Source organism: Camponotus vicinus, unplaced genomic scaffold (genome assembly GCF_025532165.1).
Source record: "Camponotus vicinus isolate PSW18456_S1 unplaced genomic scaffold, iyCamVici1.0 SCAF_1, whole genome shotgun sequence".
In the NCBI taxonomy this organism is placed as follows: Eukaryota; Metazoa; Arthropoda; class Insecta; order Hymenoptera; family Formicidae; genus Camponotus; species Camponotus vicinus.
Genome location: NW_028141945.1, coordinates 37,514,333 through 37,531,938, shown reverse-complemented (window position 1 = coordinate 37,531,938; position 17,606 = coordinate 37,514,333). Strand labels below are relative to the sequence as shown.

The following is a 17,606-nucleotide window of genomic DNA, read 5'->3' as shown; positions in this document are numbered from 1 at the left end:
TCGTTCCGTACCACCGCCTCCGCGATTATCCTAGAAATCATCGCGCCTACTAAACTTCTTTCCTTTGTGCGTCGAGAGCTTTGATTCAACGCTTGCTAAAAGATTCGGCACTAATAGCAATTAAGAACATGATATACGGTTAAAACATATGGCGATGACGAATATGTTAAGCGAGTAATCTCGTAAAAAATTCGTCTATTTATCATACTCTTTTTATCACACAAATTTTTTTATCAAATTCAGTATATCGTAAATATTACAATTTATTTTTGCAATTACATAATAAATTTTATAAATTTCATAAGTATTATGTTTATGTATAATTTTTAAATATGCAATTGCAAATAAATCTTATAATATATTACATTAATAACAAATTTCTTTCAATGAAATACAATGAAATAAATTAAATATAAAATCTCTATTGTTAATAACATATGACTCTTTGACGTGAAAAAATAGAAATTGAGGAGAGGAAAGAACAGATTTGGGGCAGAGAATTTGTCGAAAATACTTCAACGATGCTGCAATTTGTACGAGTTGGAAATGAGTTAAATTTCAAGATTGCCTCTTAAGCGAAGTTCATTGCCTGATGAAAGACTGGGGTATAGGTTTTCGTTTTGGATACATTTTCGATTATTCGCTGAAAGCACGACACATCGAGATAACGGTCTTGGCGAGTGAGCGAAATAAGAGGAGCAAGGGAACAACGTTTTAAAATTATCACGAAGACGAAGGAATTGCTGCCGTTCGAGAAAAAAAAAGAAGAAACAGTTAGAAATTTGTTGCCAAGCGGGTTAACGTACTTATATGGACTCGTAGCACACGGTATATGTCGCATCCGGTTTACTGGCGACTTAAAAAAAATATTACGAGAGCACTCTTTGTAACGCTGTGCAAGCAGTCACAATTGAAACTTGAAGTCTACACAATTAAATTAAAATTTAAAGTTAAAAGAAAGTTTCTCAGATATAATTTAATTTTGTCCACAAATAAAATATACACTTTTATACAGATAATTCTATCTTTATAAATTTACATAGCCAAAAGATTATACGTTTTCCTCTTTTCTACAACTATTAAATTTAGACAGCTTTATCCTTCATTCCATGAATCTCTATTCATTCTTTTGCGCGCATATGGCGGGTCTGCTTGATCTCTTTCGATCGACGAGCACGTTTTGAAGCGTCACGAGTCGCTCTCGTCTCGGCGAATTCGACAGTTTGCCCCTTTTTCCGGAAATAGACTTCCTTTCTAAAGCTCGCACGGTATCCCCTCGCTGCCTGGCACACACCCCAATGTTTCTCTCTTCGGTGCCCTCCTGCAACCAATACGCCCGTCCTGCGTTATTCTATAAATAAAATCGATGCGCGACGCTCGCAACTCCTCCGCGATGCATGGCCATGAGTGCGTGCGTGCACCCGAGTCGAAATCCATAGGGTGGTGAGTGTCGGCTTATAAATAGACGTATACATAGATGGATTAATCGCGGCGGAATGCAGTTCGGTGCACGAGTCCCTTTAAAACGTGGAAGAGAACAGAGCGCTTAACGTTGTTCCGAACCAATACTCTGACGAGGAGCATGAGAAGTGTCAGTCGACGCGGTAAACTTGCGACGAACAGTCCCTCCATCATGTTGTTCTAATAAGTCGATATCGTAACCGACAATATTTGCACAGCAAAATTTCCGACAGTCGTACTATCGCGTCGCGTTTCGTGGTTTTGCGGCTTATTTATGACGGCATTATGTTGGCGACAAAGCACAGGTGAGCTAAAATCGTTTGCATAGGATAGTGGATTTGGAACAGACAATTTTGAGAATAATGATTCTTTATAACATTGTTATAGTTAAAAACTGTCATTTTTAGACAAAAGTTAGATCATGAATTATAGAATAATTTTGGAAAAATGATCATTTTATTTATTTAAAATTTATCTAAAAAGGAATTAGAATTGCCTCATGTTTAGAATAAACTTTTGTCAAAAAATGTGTCATTGTGCATATGATTTTCTGGCTATTAACTCTATTTAAATACAACTACAGTTGAATTTGCATTTATTCCGCATGTTAATCCGCAAAAAAAATCTAGTCAAAATGTTGATTAGAATCTTAATCAACATCGGCGAGATTTAAGATCTTAATATCAATAGATTATAATAATACACGTTTATGCATTTTGACAAAGAAAGTCTATTTCTGGAAAAGAGAGGGAAGCTGTCGTATTTGTCGATCGATTTAAAAAGATCAAATATACATACAAACAATAGGTTGCATGCATAATAAGAAACGAGCATAAAATGAACGATGAAACTGTTCGATTAAATTAATAATTATAGAAGAAGAAAATGTACGTGTTATCTCTCGGCTGTATAAATTTGCATATGACTATCTGATTGGTCGCGTAATATCTAGAGCATGATATATATCCGGATATGTATCCGACCGATATCTCAAATTACACGGTTTGCATAGCGTTTGCTACGCGCGTGATGAAACTACATCGTAGCGCGAAGCAAAATATAAATATCGCATAGATCCTACGAAGAGATTTTGCGGTCGCTCTCGCATCCGGTAACTTATAATAGAGAGGGGGAGCGGAGGAAGAGCCGAGAAGAACAGAGGAAAAAGGGGATACACGTGACTAGCGTTACATACGGGATTTAACAGAGTAACGTTACGTTGTATGCCTTTCCTGAGCTCCTCGGATTCGTGGCGTTCAGGTTTTGAATTTCTCACGAGAAAAGAGGTAATTGTATGCCGGGGTTTTGAATTCCGGGCCAAGTTGAATGCACCCACAGGCTCTAATCTCTTATACTTTCTCTCCTCGATATCGAGAACCGTATGTATCCAACGGGCACATCATCGTCGATTGAACAATGCCCGGATTCCATACTTGCGTGTTTCGCAACAATCGCGTTGATAAGACGCGTGAGATAAACAAGAATTTGCGTTTCCAACAGTTTTTAATTTTTGACGGATGACGGACTTATTCGAAGACCCCTTCAAATAAAATATAAAAGTATTTAATTTGTATAAAAAAAGATATGTATAAATATGATAATTAGAAAAATAATTTAAAATAATCTTAAAAAAAAAGCAATCTTTCAATTATGCAAGTTTCACGCGCTTAATAATATTATCATCGCATATTAACATCGAATATATTTACGTAAATAATAAAATTTAATTAATGCAGAATAATAAATAACGAAAAGTTAATTAATGCAGAAACAGAAACGGTAAAAAGGCGATTTGAATAACTAGTTAGAAAAGAGGTTTCACTTATATTAAGTTAAGCTTGTCCGCTAAGAAGTATTTCTCTCATTATAAATTACCGTAATTATTTAGCGAAACCAACTATTACAGTGTTAATACAATTCAAAGATACAAAGAGGAGAGAAGAGTAACTTACATATCGTATAATCTTGATTTCTTTTAGATCGGATCAAGCATACCCCTTTGCTATAAATGCGAATTCCTTGAATATGTGTATCTGGGCAATTATGAGTAATTAAAAGCTATACGCTTTGGTATACTGCGCAGTACTTTCCGTAAATATTCTCGGTTGGAAACAGGAATGATAATTAGCCTTTTGCTATGCCTTTTATGCGTAGACATAAATAAAAAACAAAGAACATGAAGCAAAGAAACAAAAAGTAAGATTTTTCTTTCTTTTCATTCAAAGCGTAGGATATTATTTTTTTTCTCTATATTTAAAAATTTACCTCATTTTTATAACAAATACATAATTTAACACGTTGCAAATCAAACTATTATTCCCGAAGAAACCGCCATAAACATTCAATATGTATACTGATCTTTAAAATTTCAGACAGTGCGAAAGCAAATATTTGACAACCTGAAATAAATGTGCTAAGTATTGCATTCATATATCTGTAAAATTCAACAGATGCATGCGACGCTTTCGTCGCCAGTAAATTCCCTTCTTCTGAAATATCTTACCGTCAAATTACAATTATATAACTAGAGTTGTCATTTAATTATAAATAAAATAAAATTATTTCTTTACAACGATGCCCTATAAAATTATTGCTTTGATATACTTTTGTAAAATAAAAGAATTTATCATTTTTGAAAATAAATTTGATGGATGTGTTTTATATGTCAGAAATGAAATAGAGTCGGAAAACAAAAAAGTGCAGTTTTATTCAATTATTGGCCCTGAAGACACAAAAGAATTGTCGATGATCTCTTTAGTGCGTGGGACGAACATGCGTCACTGACCTATCGCAAATGAACGAGCGTTGCGCGAAACAAATACTGACGGATTTCCGCGGTCGCGTTCGCGACCTACGTTGAATCTATTTTTGTCTAGTGGCAAAAGATAAGATCTAAGAGGACGACGAATACGTAGGTGGTTGTCCCGTTTCCAGGGAAAAAATTGATAGCCCGAGATCCTGAATAAAAATGCGCGAGAGGACACTGACCGAACGAGTCGTCATAAATTCCGTCTTAGCTAGCATATATAAAACGTGTTCCTCCGAACAAAGTAACGGACCGAGAGACCGAATTTTAAAGTGGATATTTTCGTAGATTGAAAAACTGCATAATCGATAGATATCGTAGGAGAAAAAAAATAACGCCGAATTACGAAGAGGAATATATTCACAAACACATTTAATATAGAAATTACGATAACCGCCGATCGCAATTATATGTATTACATGCCGTTAATTATTAAAGGGTTCCCGAGGTAATTAACCGAGAGATAACAATCGTGAACATCGAAACGAGAGAGCGTCGAGGAAACCACCTTGGCGAACCTATGATAATTTCTTGTTCGCATTCTTGCACGGATATAAATGCCATGGGGTGAAAGACTCCTTAATAACTCTTGTTTACGGAACATGAAGTCTCAACAAAGCGAGTTTTCTATCACGATTCGAAAAATTAGCTATTTAATTAGTAAAAATGATTATGTGGGAGATATATAAAATATTAATTATTTGTCTCAGTTGCAATTTATTTTATAAAGACTATCTTTTTAACGTAATCTTAATCGTATAATTTTTGCTTCTTACTTTTTTCTTTTTTTTCGTGTTTTATCATACGAAGTAAAACCATCGTTAACGCCCATAGTACTGATTTATTTTTTCTAAACATTCCGAACATTTCTTCATCTATCCCGTAATCTCCCTTCACGTACTTATAAATGGCTGCAGCTTGCAACAGAGACAGATTGGTCGCATGTGAGGCTGCTTTGACTTTTCTCGTCTGACTCCCGCCCCTGGAAACGTCGCGTCTGCCGGATGAAAACATCCGACAGGAAATATTCCCGTTAGATCGGAGGGTTGGCTTTTTTTTATACCGATTTAAACCACAGTAGCAAGCACGGAGGGGTGACACTGCTGGCTAACTTTGAATCTGAACAGTCTGACATTAATAGGGAGGTTCGTTAAACGCATGCACCCTTCGTGAAGAGGCCATATGACTTCTCAAGGAGTCGTTCCTTTAAAGCCAGACTCACTAAACGCTAGATACATATTTTACAATACATCAGATACATATTTTTTAATGGAAAAAAATTTCGTTCATTCGTATTTTCATTGTTTTTCATTTTCCTCCGAGTTTGTGCAGAGATTATTTCAAGATGTGCAGGAATCACGTTAACACAACTTAACACGTTACTATCCGCAACAATTTTCCAGAAAAGAATCAAAAACTTGCTTCCTATAACCTGTGATGGCAACCTGCCTGTCCCTTGCGCGAGTCTTTTCGAGCAGAGCGTGACCGAGGTGATTTCTTTTCGCAAAGAATACATTTCAAGGTCCGTGAATTTATGCAGGAAGCGACAGTTGGCGCGAAAGATTTTAGCATATGTCGGATCCGTGCAAGGCAACACGTGCACCATCGTTCAGAATGAATGAATATGCATCCCATTCATAAGAATCGTTCGGGGTTTGTTGCCTGTCAAAAGAGAATCTTGACTTTTGCGATCAAAATTATGACTTGATTTTTTACAGAAATGGAAAATCCGGATACTGAATACGTCCAAAAAATTAAAAACCAAACAAAAATTGAAGAAAAAACTTAAAAAATATATATTAAACATGAAAATTTACTATTATTCGTCGGAAAAGTGAAGAATTTAATATCGACATTATTACTGCTTCGCTGGAATGCGAAGTAAATGTGGTCACGTGCTATCGAGCAAATCTGAAATGCATTTGTGATAGGTTAATAACGTCGGCATTCGAGTGCTGCGAGCATGCAATTTTTACGATCCGCGATAAGAAACGAAGTCAAGAACGCGCGCAAGGTAAAATAGCTTCTGATAACATTATTGACTATCGCGCAATCTCTCTTTAATTAATATTGCATTAATTGATATTATGCGCATTGCTATATTTTTTCCGAGGATCAAAATAAAATGTCTCATCATATAGAAAAATGAGATAAAGTTTCATAATAAAATCAAATATTCTTTCAAGAGAGAATTATTAGCAATTTATTAACACGAAATGTGAAGAAATGAGAAAATTTCAAAGAACTGTTGTTTCTTACATATTTCAAAGAACTGTTGTTTCTTACATTCTTCTTAAGCACACACGATATTAAACTAAATATGTCTCATTTTGCTCGAACTCATGTTTTATTGTTGAAGGGATTAAAAAAAGAATTTCCTTTTAAAAATATAATAATAAAACAATTTAAACAAAAGTTGCTAGATTTTAATGAAGAAATATAAAATAAAAATATATTAAAATTGGCCCCAACATTATCTAAATAAATTATATCGACGCATCGTATGAAAATATAATGCATGAAAATCTTATTTAATTCTCGAAACAATAGTTGCCAGGCGACATTTTGGATCACGCAAAGCTTCTCACTGCATTAGATTAACTCTATCTATAATAGCATCGGAAATCTTTTCTCGTGTTAAGAGATGCAAATAAGTTGTTCGTCACGAGGGGATTGTCCGGCAGAAATTTCTTTGGGGCGCTAAGGGCCCATCCGTTTGCCCGGTAACTCAAGCGGAATAATTACTGGGCATAGGCACTCCTCTCCGTTCTTTCAGTCGATTTCTTGGCGAGCAACAAGGAGGATGAGGGAATTTACTCGGGGGGGGAATCTTCTTTTGCACAGGTGTCGACGCGCAGAACGAAAGAACCGCGTTACACGTGACTGCGCAAGTCGGATTTTTCGAATCTTGCCCATGTTAACGATTCGTTTTCCTAATCAAACTTTTTACTTTCTGATTTTTTTTATCAATACAGCTTTAAGGCCAATCTTAATAAAAAAAAAGGATTTATGTCATTTTTAGCAGTTTTCAAAATCTAATACTTATCTTTGCAAAAATTTCACATATCAGAAAGATAAGAAATTGTCAATGCTAAAAAAGGAATATTAGCGTGCATTATTCATGGAATGTAGGCCATTTTAAGTGTTTCACAATAATAACAGTATTTCGCAATAACGATGCTGAACCGATAATTATCTTACTTAATATTCGTACTCCGTACGAAGAGCTCGTCGTTGCATTTGCACAATAATTGAAAGAGTTGCAAGAAAAAAAAGGAAACAATAAGTGCAACAGGTGTGCCAGCTTCGATGTATCGCAGACTCAATCAGCTGACCGAGCTGTTAAGATCGCGCGTGAAGTCAGGTGGATAACAGTGATCGTGTTAATTTAACCTATTCTTTTTATTCAAGATATAAGATTAAGGTATTACATTCCTCTTTTTTTGTGAATACGTAGTGATTCAAAGTACCTTGACCAAGGAATAATCGTAAATAGTAAAAAGTGACTGTGAACATTACTACTGATATTAAATGAGACGTTAAAATTCAATTCTAATTTTGCTGCCATCATTATATGCAATATTATACATTTTATCATTACATTTCCTTCTGTCATTCGATATTATATAAGGTTACATAAGTTTTCACACGTGGATTTGTGTCAAACACGTCGAGGGAGATGACATCGCGAATCATCGCGAGTTAAATTCCGTGCGAATAACTGAGAGTGTAGCAGAGAAAGGAAGAGAGGAGGTTACGAGTCGACTATTGATTAATCGGTAATTTGACAGAAAATATTTTTGCCCGTGACGAAAAATCGCGAATCTTTTTTGTCAAAATAAAAGAGTCGCGTCGCGCATTTGTAACAATCGTGCGTTTTGTTGGAACGACGCGAGAGAGAGTTCAATCGAGGAAGAGAAAAACACTCCCGCTGACAGATTAAAGACCAGAGTCAAGGAGCGAGTCGGGGACGGGAACAAGTACCGGGCGCGAAAAACGTTCCGCCGTTTCGACGTTCGAGAGGTGTGCGGGCTTAGTCGAGAAAAAAACTTATATGCGATTTAGTTGCTCGTGTTTTCTCGACCGCAGTCACGATACGGAACACCGCCCTCGGAACGGTACGAAACGGCGGTTGCCCCGGGGCCGTTAAAGAGGTCGTCGTCGACCGTAGGACATGCCGAGTAGGGATGTGCAATACAGTATCGATATTGCAGGTATCGATACTTTGCAGCAAAAATATCGATATTTGCATGTATCGATTCTTAGAATATCGAATATATATCGATGTTCTTAATAGCTAGTAGTTTACTAGACGTCATTGACCAATCACAGCTATTTATCTGAAATTTGCTCACTTTTGTAATTTTCACCTTTGATTTTCACCCAGTAATCTGATACACAATCGACCCCTTGAAGAATGTTACTATTACATTCTTCAGAGGAATGGCTGTGATTGGTCAATAACGTCTAATAAACTACCCCGGAGCGATTGAACCTGAGCAATCGAAAACGCTATTAGTCGAATAGTCTTCCTGCGATAAAAGAATAATCAACTGTGATTGGTCAGTTTTCTTACGACTAAAATTTTTGCACGTGCAAAGGCCTTAAGCAATGCTAATTATTTTAATCAATAATTTTTTTTTCTATATATTACGGGGTTAATTCTTTTATTGATACATTCGATATTTACTGTATCGATACGACACGGTCGATATTTTTTATGTATCGATACTTTATTCAACGATTCATATTGATATGATATATCGATACTTTTCTGTGATACGACAACCCTAATGCCGAGCCCAAGGAAACAAGAAAGAATCGAAAGAATCGTTTCCAAAGTTGCGTTTCAGAGACGATTGTACGAGCGTATCCGCGTATGTGTGCGTGCGTATGAGAATTCCTCAGCGTCGCACTTCCCATCATTGTGCTATTTATTTTTTTCTCGAAAAAAAAACTTCTAAGAGCATAGGAATCGAACGTTAATATCACAGACATCGATGATAAATAAATTTGCACTTAATGTATCAATTTAAAGATTTAAAACTATTTTTAATCACCTATCTTTTCGAAAATAAAACTTCTAAGAGCATAGGAATCGAACGTTAATATCACAGACATCGATGATAAATAAATTTGCACTTAATGTATCAATTTAAAGATTTAAAACTATTTTTAATCACCTATCTTTTCGAAAATAAAACTTCTAAGAGCATAGGAATCGAACGTTAATATCACAGACATCAATGATAAATAAATTTGCACTTAATATATCAATTTAAAGATTTAAAATTATTTTTAATCATCTATCTTCTCGAAAATATCAGCTCTTATACTAGTTACAGATAAAATATTTAAAGTAAATTAAAATACGCAGATGTTATAATCAACATCTTTTCTCGTTTTGTTTTGATCAAGTTGAGGAAAGGTCAACTGTCACGAAGCTTTCTTCCAGTTGTGCATCTTATCGCGAATTGCGTTTCAATATGATACAATGAGTCAGAGCAATCTTCGCGTTGCGTTCGATCGGGGCACGCATATCGGATTTTACGAGCCGATATACGGTAAAGCGATCACGTTACTCTCTTTCGTCGATCATAAATACGTCAGACGCTTCTTAGAAAACTGCAACCTTGGGCCTTGAGCTTGAGCCGATAACGGCGCGACTCTATTAATTAAAGCGTTATCGTTATGGCATCGTTGCGGATGTGCATCGTTAATTACGTTCCATTCCGTCCAGACGATTCTACGAAAGAAGACATTAGTCCGGAACGGAAATACGCGCACCAAGCGACACGATAATTCCCATCGCGCCTCTCGGAGGTGGTCCAACGAGTTTCTCGCTAATTCCTCATCCTACCCTTTGTCTCGACGGTAATAAAGTTCGCGGAACATCCGGGGATATTTTCACGGAAGGATATCATCCATCGTTGTCGGCCGATATAAATTCGCTCTTCGCGGGATGAACGACCGCGCGAATAAAACGTGCGGTTAACGGGCCGCCTCGCGCATGCGTGTCGTTCGCACTGTCGTGCTTCTCGTGGCTATTCGTACGCGGGGTCTAAGCGAATCTAGGCTAGTCAGCTGCAACCGAGATGCAGCAAGTGACTAGTCTTACCTTGGGGGATTAGTTGCATCCCGGGTTTCGCGAGCGCTATTACGCGGCCTCCATTATTTGACAAGTTGACGAACACCTTCACTTAGCATATGGTGCTCTCATAGATATTGTTGCAGGGAGAACGATATTGCTCGCATCTTAGGATATTTTAGCAATTGAGTGAGTTTCAAGTGATTTATTGGAAATGTGGAAAATAGGTTAATTATTGCTGTCTTCTACGCAAAAATCTTTTTCACATGTTATTTGATTCCGAGTTTTACATTGGAAAACCAATGCTAAATATGTATTTAAAAAAAGTAGTATTTTTTAAATATTTTTAAAGTAGAAGTAGCAAAAAGTGGGGCGCTAGATCCCTACTGTCACCTAAATCCAAGAGTTCTGTAATCTTCTTAGTTGATTGAGGTTATGAGTACGATCCAATTTCACCCTTACAAGAAGGTTGTATAGATCCCAACCCTCACGTTTTGCAGATCGCTGGGTTCTGAGAACATAAGACCAGAATCTGTATTTCCTAAGAGCAAGAGGCAGGACAGTGACACAGAATGTGAATACTGTCCTCTTTTCCTTCGCCACATAAACGGCAGTCTTTCCGTTCGGCCAATAAATAAATGGGCCCTGAGGATCACAATTTTTAAAATAAATCCCAAGAGAATAAATTAAAAAATTACAATTAAAACATAATTAAATTATTCGCGCGTATTAACTGTTATGTAAATATTGTTAGATCCATTTTTTAAAATCTTCCCATTAATAATGTCACTATTCGTCATCTGAGAAGCCTGCCGTTCGAGCACGAGTTTCCAATTAAATCCCCGATTAATTGGCGTTATACCATTGATACCGTATGTGCGAATACGCATTGACAGAATTCTCGTCACAGAATGTGCGCGCGCATCAAACCACCCCATTAAATTCTACACCCCCGACGAAAACGTATTTATCGATCCGGTGTAACCGTGCAAACTGGCGACCGGCTAAAGTCGACGTTAAACAGAAAGACGAGACGCACGTGCTAAGACGAGATAAATGAGCGCGTGCAATTACCAAGTGCAACAAAAGTGATCTCGATTGAGTGCGCTCGCCTGTGTAATTAATACCAGATAAAAGTCGATAACTTATCAACGTTCTTATATACACATACATACGTATACGTGCATATATTCGTGAGGGACCAAATGAAAAACACCCCGAGGAAGTGAGTAGGTGAACGTTTAAACAGATTGAGCTGAATTTACTTCAACGATGTAGCGTAATTTCTTTTGTTTTTTAATTACCTTTACAATTCATACCCTCCTCTCTTTCTTTCGATGAATATTTATTTTGTTGCTAGCATTTCTGATGCAGCTTTAGATCAATAAGAATAGCATAATGTGAAAAATAAAATTTGCAAAAGTTATACAGTGAAGTTGTACTGCAGATATTAACTGCAATGCTTATATATAAAATTTTTTACATTATATGCATTTCAATTATAAAATCTTCGATTCCTCAATTTAAAGTAGATTATTGTCGCGTGAAATTTGACAAAATGTAATATTACTGTCGTTACGTGATAATAGAAAATATGATGAAAGAGAGAAATTAAATGTGCAATTTGATATTTGTTGAGAATAGCTGAATGAGTAAGTGGGTCAGGGAAAGGCGTGCACCTCCGTGTAAACCCGTACTACCTGCTTGATAGACTATAGGCATAATATATAAGCGGAATGTGCGAGGAAACAATTCGCTATAATATGGGACTCTCGATCCATGCAGCTATTTGGATATAATGCATTGTAAAAGTTGTAGTAATTGTAGGAACTATATTAATTATAGGAATAATAAAGTAATTTTTTCTATATTAAAAAAAATGAAAAGGTAGATGTAGAAAATAAATATTCATAATTTCATGCTGTACAATCGAAGCTGCGCAAGATATCATTTCAAACGAGGACTTCTTATATGGCATTTAGCTTCGCTGGGCAGACACGCACACAGAGAAAAATGTATACTGTATTCAAGTAAATATTATTTATTTTAAATATATCATAAGTTTGTATATCCGCAAATATATCACAAGTTCACCACGAGCATTAAATTTAATTGAATATATTCTGAATTTTAGTAAGTGCAGTATTTTAGTCAAGAATATTAAATTAAAACAAAAATTTGGTTTGCTTAAAGTAAGTTTGATTTTTCTTTGATACAATTTTACAATATTCTTGAAGAGAAAATAAATTCTTCTCTTGAGTACATGATAGTGAGATTTTCTAACACTTGTGATGAGTATATTTTAAGACTATTATCAAGAATATATTCTTTGTTGAAGAAAACTATTACTTAAGAAAAGAAAAATAAACTGAGTAATCGCTTTTCTTGGCAGTAGAATGATATTTTTCTCTGTACAGTGCTCTAAATAAATCGCTGTTGTCAACTTAAGACGATCAAATAAACGGTGCGCGCAATTTATGCCAGCAATAAATCCGCAATAATTGGATGATCGTTAAAAGTACATGGTAATCGCAGAAAAAGAAATACTGTTCTCGGACGATTGCGATTTTCGAGTTAATATGACGCGACAATATATTATGCTGAGAATCGGATGATCGCGAACCCGGCATGACGCCATTCGAGTGATTTCAACAATGCGTACGCATTTTTGTTCGTTTCTCTTTTTTTCCCTCTTTTACGGGTCACACCTTGATTCGTGGATCGCGCAGCATCCATTTATCTTCCCGATTCGCGTATAAGTGTGGCCGAAATATCGGGAGAGGAAAGCACGTACGAGTACATTAACCCGCCCGATGTGTGCAGGAAGGCACCATATTTCGTTTTTTATTCCGATATCGTCCACGTATAATCGGCGGAATTAATGCCCTTGACTATATCATTTATACCAAAGTACACTATAGTAATTATGCGAATAACGCAGAATTCGCTTGTTAATGCCCCCAGAGAAAGCCAACCGATCCAAACCAGTTTATGTTAAAGAACGCGCGTACAAAATGCAGGATTCGATTCGCGATCATTAGAGGGTGAACATAAGAGAAAAAAAATGTTATCTTCGATTCTGATGTAATTTTGAGAATTTGTATTTAATTCTTATTGGCTTCAAAAAATGCCTCTACGACGCTCGTTAAAGGAAAGAGAACGTGCCAATTAAAATAGAAACACCAAAATTATCTTATGTAATGCAAAGAGAGATAAAGTAGGATATTATTAATTCTTTGACGCATATTTATACAAATGTTATACAAACGTTTATACAATATGCATGAATTTCCAATTATATATATATAATTCACGAATAATTTATAAAAAATTTATTTTTAGAAATAATCTATTACATCTATAAAAATTGAGAACTATTTATACAAAGCTTTCCATGAGTTTTATTTTTTTAAATATGAATTCAAAATGATTTAAAAATAAAAGCTCTTTAATTATATGCAAAATATTGTATATTAAATACTCATATAGTGAAGAAGCAATTTGAAAATCTTTATCATGCAGAATATCTAATAAGATCACACAGCGATATCAAAAGGCTTTCAAGAATGATACACAAAAGTAACAAACAGCTTTCAGTATATGTGTGCCCGCAATCGTATGTACCGGAAATATAATGCATTCCAACACATCCGTCCAACGGCATATTGACCGACAATGCTGCTAATCTCTTTCTCTGTCTTTCTCTCTTTCTGTTCTCCTTTTTTTACCGTTTTGACGTATAGATAGACTCTTACCTCGACTCTTGATGCATGTCATCTTATTTATAAAACATGTAGTATCATAGCTCACAGCCATAACTCGCGGCGTATCGATGATTAATATCGAGTACTGTTATTCTGCAAAGAATTTTCCTGGTAGTTTAACAGTTTTATGTAGAAGGATATTATCAAGTTTCTGACTGTGTGTGCATGTACAATAATTTTCTTGGAATTATCGACAAACAAAATAAAAATGCACTGCAATCACAATTGAAATAACGACAAAATTTTGTTTTGATATTTTGAATATATTCGCTATAATCGGATATGAAACACTAACAATATAACTTGTGTGTATTATAACTTGTATTTTCAAACACATCTTTGTAGATATTTATTTTGAAAAGTTTATCATCAAGTTTACTTGTTTCAACGGTAGAAACCTCTAGCCAGTAGTAATTTTATAACCAACTAATCTAACCATTTTATTAGAGAATAAGTAAGTTCATTGATAAATTTTCTTTACAAACTTTATTTGTGTCAATTTCAAATAATTAAAATAAACAAAATTTTGAAGTACACCAAAAATATTATACATTATTATACATAATTAATTTTCTTGTATAAATTATATATATATATATATATATATATATATATATATATATATATGATATAAGCAAATAATATATAATATAACAATATAAAGTATTTTCTTTTATATTTTATACATAAAAACAAAAAATGCTATCAAATTAATAATGTAATATTTGTATAAAAATAATATATAACAAGAAAAAACAAGAAAATCACAGAATAAAAAAAAATTGCACATTTTTAATACAAGAGATTAATAATTTTCCATTCTTATAAGTTTGGTACATTGTGTAACATATAAAAATGTAAACAAAATTAATTTACATATCAATTTTCCAACTCCACAATATTTATAAGAGATTAGTTTGTGTTTATATTTGATAAAAAAATCGCACACACAAAACTCGTAAGAACTATCCGTACAAGATAAAATTTATTTTCTTACGTAAATTATCAAAATTATAAGAATGATAAAAAACATTGAAAAAGAAAAGGTTTTTCAATATGAGCAATCATTTAAATAAATATAAGGTTAAATTCGAAAATTTTCTATCAATAGAAATTTAATTTTTCTTACAAGAGCCCGGTTGACGATGGAAAGAAATGTCAATACATCGGAAAATGAAAGAAACACAAACGTTCGTAGACAACTTTTTATAGATGAAAATGAGGGCGAAGATGAGAGAGAAAATTATGATAATCTAATTATGGAAGACAACTTACAACAATCAGAAAGGGTAAGAAATGAATGATTTTTCTTCTATGTTAAATTTAAAGAGAATCGTTTATTAAAGTTATTTTTTTCATCTATTAAATATAAATTATATATTGATAACGTAATTGTATGCTAAATAGATCAGACATCGATTAAAATAATTTTAAATGTTGATATTTGTTGATGCGCAGGATAAGGAAAAGTGGAACTTCGATTTTAAGCGTGGAGTACCACTACCTGGTCGTTATGAGTGGGTAAAATTAGATGAACATGGAAATGAAATTCCTAATTCCATAAATTCAGTTAATGAAGTAAATACAAATGAGCAAGAACAAACAGAGGAAACAGAAAGAAATGTAAGAAGAAATAATGAACCGATGGATGAGGCAATAAAAAGAGCTAGACTAGAAGAATCGTAATATTATATAGTAAATATAGTAGATGGTAGTAAAGATTTAATAGCAGCGAGACAGAAATTGTTGTACCTGCTAAAGAAGATTATATAAATATTTAATTTCAAAATTTGTAATTAATTTTCAATGCACGATAAAAATTACTTGTAAATTTCTTTTCAAAATTAGAATAAGATTAGTAAGAAATAGATTTTTATACGATAAATATTATAATATAGCGAGAAAGCGGCGAGAAAGTCCTATAAACAAATGTGATATAAAAGACTACATTCTTGAATTGACAATTTACTAATTAAATTAAATTATTTTTAACTTATAAATTCTAGTCAGAGAAGGAATGATGTATCTCAAAGAAACCAAAGCAAAATTTTTTATTTTAATTAAAATTTTACTAACATGTAAAAAGAAGTGGCTAGAAATCGCGCATAATTTGTCTAATTAAACTCAATTGTATTAATTTTAAAGCATTGTGCATGTGACTTTATTCAATATTTATGTGCAATATACGTGATTATATACTCAATTGATATTTATATAATTTAAGATAAATAATTCATGTAGTTTATTTATATTTGGACGAATGTAAAAAGAATGATAATGAAGAAAGATAATATATTCTATAATATTTATAAAAAAATTGTGTATTCCAAATTCTTTTGTCTCCTTTCCTGTTTTCATTAACATATTTAATAAAAAGCCGATTGCGCCAAGTTTACGACGTTTATATTTACTGCAGCTCATTATACGTAAATTCTGCGCGACCTAATACATGTACATTACGCCCAGATGAAACATTTGCCTACAATAGATGAGTAAGCGTTTGTCCCCTCCCCCCTCTCTCTCTTTCTCGTCAGGTATCTTAATCTTTAAAATTATATAATTATTAATTCAATATGATAATCTTTAATATTTTTTATAAATTTTAATAATAAGCAGTATAACTTTAATAGTAAGTTTAATACAAATTTTTAATAAACTATTTTTTGAAATTTAATAGTAAAAACTTTTTCTTATCAGAATGCAATTCGTGAAAACTCGCAGTATCAATTGTAAATTAAAAGCTCAATCAAAAGCAAAATCTCATGATTGCAAATTATCATCTTTCATCGACTGTACCTTCTTCGTAAAGCACTCTAGCCGTCTCAGAAAGACTGATACCCACGCTGAGTATCACGCTTTCGTCGAATTAAATCACGAGTACTCGTCATGAGAAGCCGCGAGAAAACGCGTTGCACCTGGCATCGCTTCTTTAAGGATCGCTTTTTTTCGCGTTGCTGCCATGGAAGCTGGACACGACGCGGTACCAGCCAGAAATTGCACTTCCGTTCTGCGAATTCCCACGGAAGTGGGCACAATCGCGATGACGACAAAGGATATTGCCGTACGAGCTATACCACATACATTGTTCTGACCAAGCATTGAGAATCCTTCCGATAAAGAACCTTCCGCGAATGCGAACGGATAATAATGTCAGACGCTCGGGACAAGAAGCCTCCGTTCTTTGAAAGCTCTACGAAAGTGTGTACGCGTATGCGTTGTTAAGTATTAAATATAGAACATTTTCACATAAATATAAATTAAAGCTAAATGAGATTTATGATGATTCTTAAGCAGTTTTATATCAACTTATATAGCATAAACTGATCGATTTACCCTGCTTGAGATTTCCATTTCGTCAAATAGCGACGGGTCTCGGAGAAAAGTAGACTTGTAGATACTGCGAAACAGTGTACCCGTTCTCAACCTCGATCTCGATCCACCTTGAGCTTGATAAAAGTGATTTATCGCGACTGTGCAACTTTGTTCC

At 34.3% G+C, this 17,606-nt stretch overlaps 2 protein-coding genes across 8 annotated transcripts in view; one reads left to right on the top strand and one right to left on the bottom strand.

The window, feature by feature from the left end:
* Hipk (Homeodomain interacting protein kinase) overlaps positions 1 to 17,606 on the bottom strand; it is a 129,976-nt gene that overhangs the window by 81,942 nt on the left and 30,428 nt on the right. The gene's annotated exons all lie outside the window — the stretch shown is intronic.
* On the top strand, positions 1,502 to 16,426 carry LOC145965395 (uncharacterized). Of its 7 annotated transcripts, none has more exons than XM_083088920.1 (3): positions 1,502 to 1,766; positions 15,231 to 15,408; positions 15,578 to 16,426. In XM_083088920.1, exons 1-3 carry the CDS (start codon positions 1,747 to 1,749, stop codon positions 15,803 to 15,805), a joined length of 426 nt encoding a protein of 141 aa, XP_082945046.1. In that variant the 5' UTR covers positions 1,502 to 1,746; the 3' UTR covers positions 15,806 to 16,426. The 7 variants fall into 7 exon arrangements, with proteins under 7 accessions (XP_082945046.1, XP_082945066.1, XP_082945082.1 ...); XM_083088940.1 differs by having other exon boundaries at positions 1,505 to 1,766; positions 15,252 to 15,408; positions 15,578 to 16,424; XM_083088956.1 differs by lacking the exon at positions 1,502 to 1,766 and adding an exon at positions 7,586 to 7,691 and having other exon boundaries at positions 15,252 to 15,408; positions 15,578 to 16,424.